Source organism: Corvus cornix, chromosome 3 (genome assembly GCF_000738735.6).
Source record: "Corvus cornix cornix isolate S_Up_H32 chromosome 3, ASM73873v5, whole genome shotgun sequence".
In the NCBI taxonomy this organism is placed as follows: domain Eukaryota; kingdom Metazoa; phylum Chordata; class Aves; order Passeriformes; family Corvidae; genus Corvus; species Corvus cornix.
The window spans coordinates 86,271,299-86,291,009 of NC_047056.1; the positions used below are offsets into that span (position 1 = coordinate 86,271,299).

Genomic DNA, 19,711 nt, shown 5'->3' on the forward strand with positions numbered 1-19,711 from the left:
AGACTGTTTTTTCTTTAGGAGAATGGAATAATAAAAGATAATGACAACGAAATAAAGATTTCCTAAGATATTAAGGATACAAATATTATCTTAATTAGCACAATTTTATAAATTAACATTTGAAACACTGTGTTCTGGAAATGCTCTAAGATGTACCTACAGTTCACAGTATTCTGGTGAGTATTTTCTTAATTTTGATTCTAAAACTTTGCATTTAGGTCTTGAGATATGATTATGAAGAAATCCAATGTGTAAGCCATTCTGCATTTGCTAAGACAGAGAGGAGATAACCACACAACAGATAATGTGGACAAGGAGGAGCAGCCCAATCTGGGTTGTGATACAAGCAGCAACTCTATAGTCCATACTTGTAACTTCTGATTTTCAATAGGTCATAAATTTGATAGAAGAAATTTCTATTTCTTACCTACATTTCCAGTCATTAGGTATGAATTCTGAAAGTCCATCATTCCCATTCCAACAATGTGTATAAAATCTTCAATCACCTGCATTAACTCCACTGAGCCTGGATAGATCTAACAAAGGAAGGTCAGACATGACAATAACTATAATATCGAAATGTCTATAGCAGCAAATTCAGATAAAATCCAAACGCCATCAAAAGAAAATTGAGACATAACAGTCAAACAGCTCTTCCCATGTTTCAATACCGAACACTTTCTGTTACTGTAAAATAACCATTTTGCTATTAAATCCTCATATAAACAGACACTACTTCCCATAAAATTGTGTGAAATCAACTTGGCACTGGAACTGTGGAAAACGTTTCCTCTAAATCACTGCACTTATCAAAAACTTAGTGGCTGTTACCTTAATTAATGGTTAAAGCACTTCATATTACAGAATAACTCTAATTAAAATATTCTTCCTTCCTCTGAAGACATCTTCAGTAACTTCGGAACTATTGATACAAACAGTAATGCAAATCTTACCTAGGCCTTGCCAGCATGATAACCTTTGTTGCATTAATCAACATGTAAGCAAATTAATCTTTTTTGGTTATTTTTTGGTTATTTTCATTGCTGATATGGGGCAGTAGAATCATAGAATATCTGAGGTTGGAAGGGGCCAATGGAGATCATCTTGTTCAACCCTCTGTGCAAAGCAAGATCAGCTCTAGCAAGTTGCCCAGGAATACACCCAGTTGGATTCTGAATGTCTCGAGGAAGATGACCCCGGAGCTTGCTTGCGCAACATGTTCTAGCAATCAATCACTCTCGCAGCCAGTTTTTCATATACATAAATGGCATTTTCTGTATTTTAATTTTTTCTCCTTGTTTTTTATTCTGTCACTGGACACCACTGAGACTTGGCTCAGTCTTCTTTACTCCTTCTCCCCTTCAGGAACTTTTAATATTGCCAGGATCCTCATGTTTCCAAGCAGAATAGTGTCAGCTATTTCAGCCTATCCTTGCATATCAAATGCTCTAATCCCCTCCCCTAAACAACTTCATGGTATTTTTCTGGGCTTATTCCATTATTTTGTGTCTTGTACTGAGGAGGCCAGAATTGGACACAGTAAACTAAAATAAATTGCAGTAGCCTTGCCATTGCTAATGTAGCCTCTCAATTTGGCTTTAAAAATGGTAAGAACACATTTCCAAGAAATACAATTTATTTGCAAAGCTGTAAGCTTCTAACAAAAACATTACTATTTTTATATTTAACAATAATGATTCATCGACAAAACAGCATTAGGGATCGCAACAGTTATTAATAAGACTAAAAGTTCTGTTCATACCACATACGTCAAAAAATCCTTTTTGGTTTTTATTGCCTGTTATGAACAAGACAGTTTCCAGTAAAAGAGTATCTTGCAGTAGAAAAATAATGGATGACCTGTTCATGGTTCTTTTTTCTTCCTATCAGTGAAATGTCCAAATTTCACTTTACAAGCAATATTCAACTCATTCTTTCCACTACTGGGAGTGCAGACTCTAAAAAATGCCTATAGAGACTAGAACTTCCAGCATGCTGCACTCCATCTTCATCCTGCTCTATCTGTCTAGATCCATAGTTGTTTGGTTCAGGATAGAGAATTTCAATAGGTGCTTTTTTTCTACATGGATCTTTTTATAAAAGGTAGGGCAGTAGTACTGTTTTGAAGAAGAATTTGTTGTGACAATTATGATCCTAACAGATTGCAAATGCAGCTTCAGGTGACGGAGACAATGTCCATTTTTCTAATAATGAATTATTGAGGTAGTAAGCATGGTTTTTTCATCCATCTCATTCAAAGCGCACACGCTCAGATTATGTACTAAGGAAAAATTTCAGTGAGAAGATTTGTTAAACCCTAGTTCTTGCTTATAAAATTTTATAGTAATAAACTGTTGAGCAGTCAGTTGAGCAGGTACTCTGCATTTTTATGTATCTGAAGTACTGGTTAATCAAAAGGATGCCAGCAGATCTTGATGAAGAATATGCAGAATAGCTCCTGTGTTTTGAAACTCCAGTATAAACTTAATTGTTGCGGATTGAAATGGCTTCCTGTGTGCAGTGCTTTACATCAGCTCTTAAAACAAGGCAAGTATTAAAGTGAGTGCTGCTTATCTGAATGCTATATAACCTGTAATTAATGGTTATCAACTGTTGGCATTTAAGCTAGAAAAACAGATGTGCTGAGGTATTGCAGCTGTATACTTGATTGAAAGTCAGCAATTTGCTGACAGCAAGATTTTCTTTCCAGCAAAGAATCTAGAAACAGGCTAAGAGATCTATGCTAACAGTAGTTGTGGAGTTTGAGAAAACTATGCAAGCTGGAAAAAAGGTTGGTTAGACTGCACCTAGGTTTGCAATGTTTTATTAGAGAAAATTCAGCTGAGTGGCTGAACCAGAAACAGAATCACCTTTAGTCACTAGTGCCTGCTCATTCCTTCCAGCTGTTATGAAGGGCTACTTGCTTCCAAAGTTTCTTTGAGCCTGCTTATGTAGCTGCACAAGAACAGTAATAAGATCAGAGGCATTGGGTTTTTTTGGGGGGTCATATCTCAGTGGTCTAAGATTTAGTGAATCCCCTAGCTTTGTCACCCGGAATCTATGGCCCCACTACTCCTGTGTTCAGCTCATCTTGGTGGTTTCTTGGGGTTTCTGCTGTACCTAGGTCTGTGAGACAATGATTTACCAGGCAGAGAGAAGGAGCTATGGAAAAGTAGAAATAACTTGTTCCCTCTCTGTTTTTCAACACTGCTCCTTCTACCAGCAGCAACGAAAAGAGGGAACTGGAGATTTATAGTTGCCCCTTTGTCTCGACATTCTTAGAATTTCCTCTGAAGTGCTGTCATCACCATAACTCCAGGGTCAGGTGGCAGACATGGCATGGGTAAGCAGGCAAGATGGAGGTAGAAGACAAGGTTGATAACATAGGAATGGTAACATGTCTGTTTATTAGTGGGGTAAAACAATTGCTTAATATCAGGTTCCTTATCTTGGCGTTGTTTATGGAAACTGCCCACACATATGTGATTTTGCTGCTTCTATCCATCTCCACTAAAGAAAATGACACACTTCGTCTATTTTTGTATCTGGCTCTTACAGAGAGGAACAGAAAAACAGCAAAAGAAAAAATATGATTCCCAGCTGAATTGTATTGGGTCAGCTGCAGCATCATATGTCTACTGCAAGGTTTGAATTAGTAGTGAAAAGTCCTGATCTTCCCTTTCTTAGTGATATCACAAACATGAACTTACAGAACTGAGGGTAAATAGCTTCAAAGATCTTTAAACACCTTGTGATTTATTAAGAACCACACAAAAAGTGAACAAATTTCAAGTATCTATTTAACACAGTCACAATGACTGCACAACAGTATACCGAAGATCTATGTAAGCTGTTTTCTTGCCTTTGACAGTGGCAAAAAGCTGATGTCTAAGGAAGAGTATAAAGGGGCCGGAACATAGTGATACTTGGTTGGAAAGTCTTGTCCAGCCTTTATCAGTTTTTTTGCCAAAAGACTGTCTTAAGCAAAACCATGTATTTTCTTTCATAAATTTGCCTATTTACCTCTTTAACTTCTGTCCTTTCAGTGCCAAGAAGTTCTGCAAGCTAGCCTTTCACAGAGTAAGTATCTTCTGCATTCATTCTGAAGCTGCCACTATTTGATGTCCTTTAGTTATTTTACAAGAAACACAAGTTAATAGATTAAGCATTCCTGCAGCACATTCTCCAAACCACTACTGATTTTAAAAGCTTGTATTGCAAATAAGTGCACTTGTTTCTTTTCCATACTGAAATATCTTGCTTTGTTTAACCATTCTTCATAAAGCAATGTTTCCCTGCCTTTGAGCACCTCCACAATTTTTCCTCTTTACATAATTATGTTCATCCCCATTATTACTGTTATTTTTATATGAATAAATTTGACAGTATTACAGTCATGTCCATGAACACAAATATTAACATTGTCCAGTAATTTCTTGGTACAAACATGTAGAAAATTCTCATATCCAAGAAAAAAATCTGTTTTTTTTTAAAATTTTATTCTTTTATCATACATTCATGATTTTTTCTAGACTTTCCTATTTTATAAAGCGTTATCATCATATCCTAGTCCAGAAATTTGTCAGTCCTGAGGATCACAACTATTCCTCTAAATACAACCTTCTATGAAAGGTCTACTGTTTGCATTTTTGTAAGTTGTTTGTTGGTGTTGTATGAGGTCTTCAGGTGAGGTCTGATGTGTTTTGTTTAACAAAAGCAGCATAGCATCTAGCCATTAGCAGCATTTTTCAGCTTCTGTATGTACTTCATTACAATGTCCAAAGCAAAGACATAGTGAATAATCCTATGGAATGTTAATAAAAATTTGTTTACCAAGTGAATCAAATTATATTCTAAATATAATTTCAAGGAATATAAGGAATATACTATCCTTCTAATATAAGGACTTAGCCAGTGGGTCCTGGAGTTGCTCCTTTTTGAAAAGGATCGTTTTTTTCCCAAAATAGTTGAAAGGATTTCCTTTCAACTACAAGAGGGTGCATCTTTAACCTGATTTTTGAAACCATATATTAAACTTCGTCAAATCTTACCTGTTGCGCATCTTCCCACTTCTCTTTGTTTTCTTCATCTAAGAGATTACTAATGATTTGAAAGAAGTTCTGAAAAATCAATGAAATAAAAGACTAAGTAAAATTATTTCAAAGATGTAAACTACCACATCCTTAATCTGATGTTAAGAAACCTTTCCTTTTTCTATTACAGACGCAGTTCTGCAGCCTATTTTCTATCAGTGGAAGAGATGACATGGCAAAATAATACATTAGACTGAGAAGAGGGCACATATTTTATAGTAAATTTTTAATTTTTGGCTATATAATCAGGTTCTATAGTACCACTTTGTAAAAACAAGAACCCTTTTAAACTTGCTGAACTTTTAAGTATGATGGTGTTCTATTTGCAAATTGCTCTCATTCCAGAAACTAGACAACCAAATATTTTGCAAAAAAACAAAGTACATTTTAGAAAGCACTAGTCACAGGGTCTTTAGTTTCTATTCAAAACATGAAAATGATCCTCAATAACCATGCATAGGGCATTCAATGGCACTTCATAGGTCAATACTGTTTCAAATCAGACGCTTCTTACTTTTGTATGTCACACTTGCCTCGATCCTTTTACGAGTTTCAACATAAAAGGAATAAGTAGTTTCTGTTTCTTTGACCTTAAGCTTTTAATTTCTTTTTCTGATTCTTCTATTCATTTAAGTATAAGGATAAAAAAAGGCAGGATGGTTAGGTACAAATCATGCATTTAAAAAAATCACATTTCTCCAAATGTTTGTGGAGAAATTTCCTTTCTAATTTTGTCTGCTCTCTCTAGCAATTTGTATTCCCAACTTCTTCATGCTTAAAAGCTAAGAATTTGTGCAGTCTATTCTCATCTCTGTGTCACATTTTGCACAGAATGTCAATTTTGTCTACGGCCTGCCAATTATAATTTATCTGCTCCTTCATAAAAGATACATGTAGTTTCCAGTAACCTTAGCTGAAGAGAGCAATTAAGTTCCCCACAGCCTCTGAAAATCTTTAACTGGAGTACCAACCACATGACCCTGCTGAAACTCAGATAAATGGTCACCTGCACTTACTTTTTAGCCATTTTGGGGCATAAACAGGACTTAAATAAGCTTTAAGTAAGAATCAACTTTTAAGTCACTATCAATGAAAGTACAAAGGACTCAATCGCATAGTGACTGAAATTAGAGCAGAAAAAACTTCCAACCTTACTGTATGGTGGGTATGCTTGAAAAGAAATTAATTTCAAAATTGAGATACCACAGATGCTTTAGGTGATCCACAACTATATAACTAAAACATTTTAGGATGCAAAATTGAAGAAAACTTGTGAAAAACTGGTTTTTTGCATAACAACATTTTGCCAGTCTAACCTAGTCCCAACACTAAGCACTTGACAAGCAAGAGGATCTCTCTTTGCCTAATTGTTAGGAAGTTAACTATGCTAACTATAAAATCCACACGGATAAAAATTTCTTTAACTTAAATTCATTCTAGACTGACACTTTGCTGAAGTTGAACAAAATAATCCTGTTCATTGCTGAGGCCACAACTCTTCTCTCACTGAGGTCAGTAGCAAAATACCCATAAGCTTCAGTAACACAAAAAACTTCATGAAAAGAAACAAAATGGCTCAGCAAGCTCCTGTGAGAATTTTAAGTAAGCATTTGGACAAGATGTGAATTCATGATAGGGCATAAAAGAAAAATGCGCTCATGGCTTGCTCTGATATGCAGTGATACTGAAGAAAAACTTCCAGCCAAGTTGAAGATAACAAGAGTAGATACAGTTACATACAGTTACATACTGCTTCTATACCTGGAATACACTTAATCTCTTTCAGGCATTCAGTAGCAAAATAAAGCACAATGCAAGGAGTTACATTTGGTATTTGTTTCAAAGGATTTGCCAGTTTAACCAGGTTGGCAAATCACAATTCTGTAAATGCAACTTCAGCTAGAAAAAATGTACATCTTCACTGGTCCCCCAAGGAAAATAAACTATACTGGTCAAAGCAGTTTCATGGCACTATAATCACATTTACTGTAGGTCATTGTAATTTTGGTGAAGACTTCTACTAGGTAGAGCTGGCCTTATGGAGATTTTGCCTGAGGAAACAGTTTTCTAAACATGGTAGTTCTCAACTCTTCCAGTGCAATACTGTAGAAAAGCAGTGAACAGAATTTTAACTTTAATTTATTAAGGCATCAGTAGCAGTCTAGCTGCAGCAGCATGGAACTCAGTGTGGGATCATTTATCATACTAGAGAGATCTTTCGAAGGTAGTTTTGCATTACATTGCAGACACTGATTCCCCTGCAGTCTAAGCCTTAATTGAAAAAGTATCCATGTCTGTGTAATGAGATCTATGAGAGAGTCGCGTAGATTGCATGAAAAACACTCAGGAGTTTAAAATGTTTCTTGCAGATGATATATTACACAGGTTTGCTAATAATGTTATGTGATAGTTAAATTTTATTTCAGTTACAAAAAGCATTAAAATTACCAATAATTGACAGAAATATGCATGAAAAAGTTTATAAATAATCCTAGACTCAAGCTCAAACAAAAGATGAGCAATAACTTATATATATTTTTGCACTTGCCAATAAAGTATAATTTATGTATATGAACTTAGTAACAAGAATATGTTTCTGCTTGAGATCTTTTTTTCTCTATTTCTATCCCTGGTTGGTGCCACATTTATGGTAGCAGTGTGTCAAAGCGATTTTTCAAAGTAATACCAGTGCTTTGTGAATTAAACAGAGATGATCAAATGGATTTGCAGCTTCAATAATGAATAGATATGAGATGCACTTCAAAAATGTAACAGGGGAAGAAGGGTTAAAATTCTTTGTCCTACTTTGACTACTGTCTTGTTTATTGCATTAATTCTGAAAGAAACAACGTTGTCCTTTAGTAATATGATTGACAGGTGTGAAGGCTAAATTTTAGAAGCATTATGGATGGGATCTGAGGGTATTATTGCAGTAAACATTGGACCTCCCTGTAGAATCAAGATTCTTTCTTTCATAACAAGGCTTACATATTTCTGAACTGGTCACTATACAAAATGTTGGGACAGTCAGAACCAAATTTTGAAGTCCTTTATTTATGCCCAGGCTATTTTGATGATCATGCCAGTTACAGCTGGGAATGGACAATTACATTTTCCTAATTTAATTTCCTTCCTTCAGTTTTTTCTTCTGTGATACAATGGCTGCAGTTCTCTGTTCCAGTCCAAATTCTTTGACCCTCTCTGCAGGCATAAAGCTGTCATAAATCCTTTTATAGAGCTAGAGAAGAATTCCTCCCTAGGAGGAATTAATGGATAGCCTTAAGCCACCTCCACTTTTGGACTTCAGCATAGGGAATGTGTGTGTGGGAGGGGGAAGGTGGAGGCAAAAAGGATTGGACAATCCTGTTAAATCCTGACTTGCAGCAATGGTCCCTGTGGCTAATATAAAAGGGATTATATTGCTCTAACTTCTTTGGGGAGAAACCTTTTCTCCTGTTGGTTGCTGCATCGGGAGATTGTACAATTCACTTTGCTATTCTGTCCTGAAATGTAGTTATTTTCTTGCCATCCTGTCCTTAGAAGGAAGTTCAAACACTTTTAGACCAGTTCTGGATAATGTCCCAAAATGTTGCTTACATTTTGCTTATTTAAAATTTGCATTATCTTCCTGGCAGAATCATTCTCACATAATTATAGTGTCCGTCTCATAGCCTCAGTGTACCTATAGAGGGTACTTTAAAGAATTCCCATATTAAACGAAAAACCTTGCTTGCAGAGGAATTGAATGTCTCTTGTATTGCAATAATTTCTACTACTGTACTGATATTTTCAGTGACTGATGCAGGACATCTTCTTGTTTAACTGCGTCATACATGGTTATTTTTGTTCCTGACATTGTATGTGCAAGTATACATAAATATTGTTGCAAAAAAAGGTTAAAAGATGCAAAAGTAAAAAGAGCCATGTAATAAATAACTTGGCACTAGATATTCATACCTTAAAATCTTTATTTTGCTCTTGGTATTGTCTGCCTAAACAAGTGGCATTTTCTATGCAGCACATCAGGCAGCACCCCCTTCATTTTGGATAATTAGCTGGAAAATTTCAAATTTGATCTCACTTTTCTGTTCATTCATTTTGGTATGGAGTCTCTGAATCACAACTTTTGCACTATTCATGAATATTAGTACTGGATATCAACCAGAGATTATAGGCATTAGAAGGGCTATCCAGATGGATGGAATCTATAAGAAATAAATATATTTAGACATATATTTTTTTTTCTTTCTCAGTCATAATTCAAGTCTTGTTTTTGTATGGATCTTAAAAAATACTGTTGCCCATTATTTGTCATAACCTACTTTTCTGACATCACTCAAAATGATAAACCATGATGTTTAGGGATTTTAAACCTCACTCATGCATTTCTGATAGTTTCTTTAAAATCAAAATCCACTAGCTAAGAAATTCTGTTCTTTATCTAGTTCGAAAAATAGAATGTAATTAGAACACCACACAGAGCTTCTCCATAAAGAAGAATTTCCATGCAATTTTCATTTTTACCTTTTTGTCACTTACTTTGATGATGGACTAGGAAATATGAAAATATTTCACAGTGAAAATAAATAATAAATATGATACTCCAGAGTATAGTAGAATATGACATACGTTTACATATGGGAAAATCCATGTTTCTCAGGAATTGGCAGTAAATTTTAAACTTGTATTACTGAGCCAGAATTTCATTTTATACCATTAGAAGCCAGTCAAAGGGACCTTGCTTAATATATCCCCTGGGCAAAACATTGGGCTTTATTCAGATTTCACTTACTTTCCTGAATACTGTGCACTGTTTTTTTTTTTAATTTTACCTTAGCTTGTAATTTTTTTGTTTGTTTGTTTGTTTTTTATTTTTTCTGACTTGGAGTTTGAGTGCCTTTTTTAACTGGGATTTAAGAACTCTTTGTATTTAGGCATACAAATACTGAAATATAGTTATTTTTCTTTGGTTTGAGAAATCTTTCCTTATTTCCTTCAGAATATGGCTTACCACTTTTTTTTTTTTTCATTTCTTCTTTCTAAATTACTAATTAAAATTATTAAAATAATATTTAATAATGTTGTCAAGTTCTGCCAGAATACTATTAAGACTTTGGGAACAGCTCTACATTGCAGAATTAAACAGAACTTTTGGCACTGTCATCCAATTCTCTCTAATGTAAACTGCAAATGACCTGATCTGCTAGGCCCATGGACAAAATCACTTGTATAAAGCAGTTTCTCAAGACTGGTTCTAACAAAGACTTTGTAGTGCCTGTGAACCATGAAGAAGTCACACTGGGCTTTCAGATTGCTGATTGTATGAAAAATTTTCAGTGAATAACATCCTACTTAATAGTAAAACTTCATGAAAGTAGGAAAAGATACTGAGTCTAGTTCAATAAAAAAAATAAGGATTGTTCAGCAAACATACTTTTTGAAAAGCACTGTTTAAAAAAAAAATATTATTTTCAGCTCGCTACAGGCCAACACAAGAAATGTTGGTTTCATTGTGGAAGTTAATAGTTCTTTGTGCATAGAAAAACCAGAAAAGTGAAAATAAAATAGCGAGCCTCGAAAACCTAACAGTGAAAAAATGTCTTTTCCAAGGTATCTCCCTTCCTCTGCATGCATCTATTCCAAAGTGTATTTATAATTTATGCTTACCTTTACACCAATACGTATGCATGACCGGCATTAATAACTGCATTAGTAGTTTATGAGTGATCATTAAGCTCTCTTTTTCATAAATATTATACACATCTATCTTCTTAGTATTCTTTTTCAGTAATCTACAGTCTTTGAAAAGTGTCTAAAATTTTCAGATATAGATGAAACCAACATCTCGATCTAGAAGTCATGAGTAATATTTATTTCAATCAACACTATGCAATGAGTTGTGTAGCCCATTACACAGAAATAATTATAGTGGTTTTAGTGGTTTTAGAAGGCTCTGACACCATTTTCGGTGTCCTCTTGCACAAGACGAGTTAATCTAGCATGTGAAATAGAAAATTTGTATCAAATGCACCATCCATCACTCCTGTGCACTTTTAATGAGATTTATTTATCTGAAATGAAGAAGCAATGCCAGAATGACATAACGTTATGGATAGATTTTGAGCTGAAATGAATTAGTTTTGAACTGAAAGGAACTGGAACAAAGAACACGAGTGAAATGCTTAAAAAAATACCAACACCTCCTATCAATCAGACTGAACCTTTAAAGACAAAAGATACTGAAATGTTACAAAGAAAGTATTTTACATTTTTCACCTGCTGCATTGGTTTGGATACTTGTCTTATTAAATGTATCTGAGTCTTTTTCCTATTTTACACTTGGATCTTAGTTTTATGTGAAGAATGCTTATGTCTGTCATGGAGAAGACTTTAGCTTCCTCAGTGGGCAAAACAGTTGACATGCAGTATACTGCAGTATACTGACATAAACTCCATCAATTGAAACATTACATTTTTCGCTTACCTGCACCCCATCAGACGCAGGGATATAACTTGCTCTTTTAAATGTGTCCGTAACATTTCTGAGAATTTCCACAGAAATTAGAAGGTCCCCAGCATAAAAATTTTTCCTCTGTGTTAAATCCAATAGTGTTTTGGTTACTTGGGACATGCCATCACCAGCCAACGTCCTCTGACCCTTGGCAAGATGCTCTTTAATCTGTACCAAAAGAACAAAATTAATATCAGAACCTACTTTTCTGAGAAAAATGTACGATAAATTCTAAACACAGCCAAAACATTAAATGTTAAAACTAGTAAAAAAAAATTGTCCTGTTAAAGATAAGACAAAATATTCATGTATGATGATAGAAATATTATTTTTATCAGAGAATTGTCAATTTTATGCTGACAGCTTCTGAATTTCTTGTGTTTCACACATTTGCTTCTTGGAACTCCATGGGCTGGACTGCAGCTTTAATCTGTTGTCATGATGCAGCAAGGAACTGCCCGTCCTCCAAGGAACACCTGTACAACCACAGTTGCTCCTCATTTAACAACTAAGTGCTCCTTCCTAGAAAGGAATAAATGTTAAAGCAGTACTTGATATAATCTAATTTTCTATAGGAAAGTAGACCTTTCATCTCTGCCAGCCCAGCTTGGCTAGTCAGTGCAAGAGAGGGGGTTTAGTTGGAAGCTGGTTATGGTGCTCTCTTCTGTAGCACTAACACAAAGGTGTTAACTTGGAACAATCCTGTTTGTTTTTTCCAAGAAATGCAAATTAAATTCTGAATAGCTCCTGTGCATCTGCCAAAAGAGCATGCTTTAGCAGTAGCTCTCCCAGCAGATCTGTTCAGGGCTAGTGATCCAAAACAAATATGCTAGAAGTACCCTCCTGATAAGAAGCTGAACCTGTGGATCTGATTAATTCTCAAAGTTGACTCAGCATCCCAGGCAGATGCAGAGTGCATCACAAAGACAGGACAAAGCAGGACAAGGCCAGACAAGGCTAAAAAGAGAGGACATGGGTTAAACAACCTATTTTTAAACATACATATGAATTTATGCACAAACCCACAAATTCTTCTGAACTTAAAACTAACTTATCATAGAATCATAGAATATCCTGTGTTGGAAGGGTTTTAGATAGAAGAGAATTACCCAAGACAGACCTCACTCTAAGCAGGAGGGCTGAAAATACTACGCAACTGGCAACAAAAATTTTGCCACGGTCTTTAAAAATGTATCTTTAATTGCTTTTTAACTCTGCCTTATTACTGATATATAGAAGGAAAAATTACTAATGTAACATACAGTTGAACTTGATATTGAAAGTCTCTTCCAACCTTGATGATTCTGTGATAATAGAGTGGTGATGTGGAAGGAAGAGTGTGAAGATACTTTTTGCAACTTCCAGGTCTCCCCAGACACTTTATGTCAATATGGAAGCCTTTATTATATAAAATAATATATAAGAATACACTATAAAGTAAAAGTAGCACAGTGTTTGAAAGGTTCAAAATAGCTTGCAGAAAAGAAGTTTTAAAAATACAATCATCCTCTGAAATACTAATTCTAAGAGCAGGGGTTTTTTTCATGCTGTTGGTTCATATTGTGGTTACATTCTGAACCAGTCTTTAGATAAACTAGATATACGTAACCTAGCTGGGGCTGGGCAAAGTGGCTGCTTCAGGCTTCCTCCATGGCCTTAAGTCATCTTTAAGAGCAGCTGGGGATAGTTATGGACCACAAGTGCCTTGACAAAACCCTAGAAATGCATAAGACTTGGGAGAATACCTGCCTGCTGCATCATGGACAGAGAGTGAATCTATTCCAAACCATGAGTACAGAGGTACAAGCATAATAGTATTATTAATACTTAGAAAAAAATCAGTGAGAACTAAGACCATTAATTGGTTTCGTTGGCTGGTTGCATTTTTTTAACAAATACTTTAGAAGAAATACTTCCCTTAGTCTTCAGAACACTGCAATACCTCCCTTAGTCTTCAGAAAACAAAAATTGCAGAATATGAAATACATAATCAGGAAAGAGGCTTGCTTGCAGAAATAATTTTGTGCAGTTTCTATTACCTTTAGAAGGAGATTTTGAACATAATTGTGTAGGAAAATAATAGTGAAGAAAAAGGTGTAAGACGGGAGGAAATTAATTTCAGTAAATTCAGGAATCAGATATTATACACGTAACATTATGAACTACTTTCTTGGGAACAAGTAAAAGCAAACATGAACTTGATTTGTGCATTTTTGCTGTGAAAATTTTCTTGTGAAATGTTATTTGTCTCATCTGCTCACATATTGTGTCTCAGTAGCAAGTGAAGAGAGCATCAGCCAGCACAGTAACACTAAGGAATAGAACTTTTGCTGTAACTCATCCACCTGTTCCTTACATCAGAACACATTTCCAGATTTTGAGGATTAACAATATTCAGTGTACCTTTAGTCAAGTCCAAAACACATACAACATAAAAGACAGTCCATAAAGCTGAACTCCCAAATCTCACATGTTCCTCAGCATGTACTGTGGGAAAGGCATCACACAACTTGAAGGCAGGGTTTAAGAGAGAAAAGAGATCTTCTTTTAATACCAGTAATAACAGCATTTGATAAGTCCTCATAAAAACTCTACTGAGCTGTTATATTTGTATAAACACTGGTAGGAAGGCTGTTGAACTATTTAGCAAGTTATTTTGTAGTGCATTATTTTGCTTCCTTTTGCTTCATCCATATGTTCACCTCCCATTTGTTTTTCCATGCTCCTGCGAGACTTTAAACTCACATTTTAAAGATGGCAGCGGCCAAATTGTTGCTGGATTTGGGACATACAAAGTACACAGAAGTCTTGGTCTCAGCTGCTTTTGGAATGCAAATAATAAATTGAAATGATCCTACTTTTGACTGTTTTTTATACTTTCGAACAAGTAAAGCTCTGGTTCCAGTGAAAAATTTTGCCGATCTCTAACAGCAGAAATGGGAGCTGTAGTATGGCCTTTGTGCTTTTGTGCTTTCAGGAAGACATTTTGGTTGCTTTTTGGACACAGTGATAAGAAAGGTCTAGCAAGTGCCCACAATGTCACAGGACAAAGTTATTACACCTGCTTCAAAAATACAGTTGTGATGCACGTGGTTCAAAGTATCTCAGAATTACTGTCTCTTAAAACTACAGCTCCATTTTGAACTCTTTTTTTTTTTTAAATGACGTACCCAGAAAGCTCAATTTCCCAGCCCAAGTACCCTTTCTCCCTTGAGCCACATCTCTTATACACAGCTTCAAGACCACCATTTTTTTCATCCTCTCAAGCTCCAACATGGAAGTTTGTTTCCCTGATCCTTAGCTACCCCTCCAGGCCCACACTGCCTCGAGTTAGACTAGCAGCATACCCTTAGAAACTGCATAGCAAAACAGAAGGTTGCAATGTGTTTAGGTAAGAAAAGTGGTGAAAATTAGAGTTAATGAAGAGAAATTTTTTCTAAGACCACTAAGCAATGTGCACGGAAAAATTAACAGCCTCTTTATTATCTGTTTATTACATAATGTATTTTCTTGTTGTAAGACAGCTTACAACTCCTAAACACAACTTTAAAATCACAGGCCATTCACTCAGTTGATATAAACTGGCATAATACTATTAAAACCACTGAAGATGTTCAGATTCGGGTAAGTTGAAGGTAGTGAATTATTGCACAGCTATCACAATAATCTTTCTGCATGAAAATACAGAATATTTTCATCACTAATTAGTATAATGTCTTTCTCACCATACTGCGTATTTTCTGTCCTATGGTCACTGTGATATTATGCACTGCCCAAGAAAGCTATTTTGGTCACCACTCTAGGTCCTTGTAGTTCTCTGTGTGAAGGTCATGTTTTAGTGGTCTTACAGGCAGGCTCATTAAAAATAAAGTTTATGAGCCGAGAGATAGTGAAATGAAGCAGCTGTTAAACTGATACCTCAGTTGTCAGCTCAGCCTCTAGCTGCCTGCTCTATATGGCTGCATACTTCAAAAATTACTGAAATGTTTAACTGGACTTTGACTCAGGGTCCAACTGCTTTTGTCCCCCGATTTATCAGAAAGTATGATATAATAAAAATGCCTCTTTACAAAGTCAGATCTCCTAGGCCTCTGGCATTGGAGTACAAATTTATTACTGCATAGTAATTACTGCAAACTTAACAGCTAGATGTGGTTTAAAAGGATAGAAAACAATGAACCCTCAAGAAACCTATAAAAGACTGAAAAGAATTATTAATTCAACCATCAACCATTTTTCATTATTTTTTAACATGACACTGGATTCATGGCTAGGTATTACTAATGGTGTCATTAATACATTTTGTGGTGGGGGAACTATAAGAACCCAAATTAGGAAGCCTTACACAGAAGTGAGGAAGGACAATTTGAAATAAAAATATATCCTGAAATTACTCATAATCTGCAAACCACTTTGCTTCTCAACTTCAGAAATCAAGACTAATATTTTGTAAAATATAGTGCTCTTAAGTTGCAGAAATTGTAAGAATATTCACATCACACTTGTAATGTGATGTCGTTGTGAGAAAGAGATGTCATATTTGACAAAATCCTCATCACAGGCTGTTTTTGTTCTCATAATCAATAGACAGACCTTTAACTGTTTTGGCACAGAACTTTCATTTATTTTCCCTCAATATAATAACTTATTTACAATTTATTTGTCTATTTTCAGGCTGTTTCAGTATTCAACAATATAATTTCATCCATTTTTTAAATGAAATGGAGTAAGGTCTAAAGATATGGCTATGCATATTCAGGTATGCATTCAAACATTTGTAACCTAATGTCATGCAAGAGATGTTTTCTATATATTCAGTATATTATGAAGGATATGGCTAAAGCAATACAAAGTAATTTTCCACTTTGTCATCAGTGAAATTAGTTAGTAATCTCAATTTCAATCATGATAACACGCAAATAAAAATTTTGTGCAAAGAAGGCAATCATATATTCCCTTTGTGTACAGCAGAAAAGGGAAAAAGTAATTTGTGCACATTGTGTCGAGGAAGATTAAGGATATAAATAAAGGAAAATTTTACAACTGTAAAGTAAGGGATGTACCACAGTTTACCTGAACAGACTATGCAGACTTCCATATTGGAGGCCTTAGTAACAGCCAAGAAAAATAAAATGCTGGAATAACACAAGTATAGCTGGATAGGACACATGTTTTGGCTGGATGACCTAATGAATTTCCTTTCAGTTCTATATATCTTTAACACATCCCTGCAAATGTTCTGAAACCCAAACTAAAGCCTCCTATACTTTACCCCAACCAGAAAAGTCAAAGTCTAAGGAGTGTTCTGAAATTGAACTTTTGCCTTCCTGCATTTATCCAATCATGGTGTGCAATCTTCTGAACCAAGTTTTTGCTGAAACTGTGCTTCAATCTGTGCCTCTGTGCACTCAGCTGAAATGACTACAACCCAATGCTTTAAGAGACTTATTTGAAATGTATATAGATGAAAAAAAAGTAGGATCACTTCATTATACAGAAACAGTTGTTCCACTGTCATATACTTCCAAATATTTTTAAGCAAAATGTTCCTCAAAATAGTGATTTAGTTTTAGAGAAAAGAAGAAAGATTAATTACACAGAATCCTGTGCTGTTTTAGACATTAATATCAAGCAAACTGAATATCTGCACAGATGTCAGAGAAATTGCATGTGCTCTTCTATATGCGATCACTTTTACAGAAGAATCTTTGAAAAAAACAATCTAGTATGTGTGGAGGTCAGAACTGTTTTTAGAAGAATGTGAACAGCTCAGAGGAATGCTTCACTCTTTCTGTACCTTTTTTCTCTGCCCTCTTTTACAAGAAGACTCCTACTATGTTGTTCAAGAGATTTTTTTACCACTTTAGCCCATTACATAATTACTTTTCAATTAACATCATCATCATCTTCATCATCATCATCATCCTCACCATCATCATCATCATCAGTATTGTCAATTCTAATCCTTGAGCTATAGCCATTAAATAGGTAACAGAGAGAAAGTAACTATACTGTTTCAGTATTTTGATTTGTGCATGGATCTAACAAAACATTTTAATGGATATTTTGAATAGATAAGACTGCCCCCAGTAGAATAACAAATGAGTCTAGGGATGAGGAATGAATAATCATTGAACAGATCACTTCTTTTTTTTTTTTATACTTATTTTTGTGTTTGTTGACCAGGATTTTTTATTATTTTATTAAGTGCTGCTTTTAAATGCTCTAATTATCTGTGATTAAATCCTGCTCACATTGGCATGTTGTGTGAGAGATCTTGTTGTTGTTATTGTTGTTTCTGTTTTTAACCAGAGGGCATGTCTTCAAGATTTGTGTTATCTATGTATAATGCAACCTGACAAGAGCAAGAGTTGAGAGGAAAAAGAGAATGACGACTCTGAGAGGGTTGTTTTCATTCTATGACAGACATAACATTGCTTGAGGTAAAGTCTCCTGGTTCTCCATACTGACTGAATGGCTGAGGCTACAGGTCACAAAGGGACGTACTACAAATGAGTTGTCTTTCCTTTTTTATGCTACATGGTTATCCTTGTAAGTATATGTCCCTGAACCATAAAGCTCTGATAAATGCTTCACTTTAAATGCTTATTTGATTTTAACCAATTTCTATACTTATATGATTTTGTTTCTATACAGTCATTTCCATGACACTTACTACTGTTTGCAGGACAAACCAAAATTTTTTTGCAAGGAAACGAGCACTATTGCATTTCTGCATGGGTGTGCTGCATAAAGTAATAAGCCAGAAAAAGTCCTTTGACCCTCATATAATTAATAAACCATGGTGGGGGAATGCAGCAAATGAAGTACTGGACAAAAAAAGCAAGGGAACGATTTTAAGTATAAGATGCTGTGACCACTTCTTTGTCTCCTGCTTTCAAGCCAAACTCTTGCAGTCATTCTGCAGCTAGTGCCACATTCAGTTGAAGTGAAGGTTCCAGCAGTTCTGGTAGACTTTAAGGGAAAATTAGATGAAATCTTTCTTTGTTGAGTTCTTAAATGGCTTTCTATTCCTTTACCTCTGGCCATACCCTAGTGAAGTTCACCTGTGGCTGCAGGGTTGGTTGGCTGGTTTGTTGGGAATATAAATGGGATCAGGGAACACTCAGCTGCTCACTACTGCAGCAGACACAGAGAAGCAGCAGCAAATGCAGCAGCACATTTCATTTAACACACATATTAATCTTTGGTAAATGTGTGTGTTCCAGACATGGAAAAAGTATTATGGACCCTGAAATGATAGTGGGGTCTTTTCTTTGAATTTAACAAGTAGGATTGGTTGGCTATTAAAAAACAGATATTCAAAAGCAGAAAGGAAGGAAAGGAACTCTCCAGGTTGAATTAAGTTGTGATGTGCTTGCATAGAAAAGCAGGCAAATGTTTTCTCCTACTGTATAGCATCTCTAAGATTGATGTGCATGTCTATGTTGGCAAGATCACAGAATCATAGAATTATTTACTATTTAGAATTATTTAGGTTGGAAAGGACCTTTAATATCATTGAGTCTAACTGTTATCTCAGCACTGCCAAAACCATGTCCCCAAGTGCCACTCCTATACGTCTTTTAAATACCTCCAGGGTTTGGGGCTTGACAATCTTTTCCAGGAAGAACTTTTTCTAATATCTAGTCTAAAGCTCCCCTGGTGCAACTTGAGATCATTTCTTCTTATCCTGTCACTTGGTACCTGGCAGAAGAGACCTCCTTTCAAGTAGTTGTAGAGTGCCCTCACCATCAAGACAACAGTGATACCAGTCATTAGCTTTTTTTCCCTGAAGTTTTAATTTTTGCCTGTGTAGAATGGGCAAATGTTAGTGAGGCAAGAGAAAACTGTTGCCTGTCACAATCTTTTGATCAGTTGCTCTCTGATGAGAAGAAGGTTTGTCATGCTCCAGACAAGATAACGGAAGTGACAAAACAGAGGTGCAGATTCTGGCCTTACAAGGCAAGCAAGGAAAGGAAAGCAGATCCTTTACTGACACTGCTGCCTACCAAAAGCTGTGAAGGTCAAGAGAATGAGCTGGCATATATCAATGTAAGTATAGACTGAGGAGGAAAAAAATGTTGGTTTTGAGGCCTCTGCATTC

General features: G+C 35.5%; 1 protein-coding gene across 11 annotated transcripts in view; it reads right to left on the reverse strand.

Annotated features, from left to right (window-relative positions):
• Positions 1-19,711, reverse strand: part of ADGRB3 (adhesion G protein-coupled receptor B3) — a 448,905-nt gene that overhangs the window by 218,304 nt on the left and 210,890 nt on the right. For all 11 annotated transcript variants that reach the window (XM_010405738.3, XM_010405732.3, XM_010405697.3 and 8 more), the window contains 3 exons: positions 11,578-11,772; positions 5,052-5,120; positions 428-536 (listed from right to left, as the gene is read on the reverse strand). In XM_010405738.3, coding sequence (XP_010404040.1) covers positions 428-536; positions 5,052-5,120; positions 11,578-11,772 — 373 coding nt within the window. The remainder of the gene's footprint in view (positions 1-427; positions 537-5,051; positions 5,121-11,577; positions 11,773-19,711) is intronic.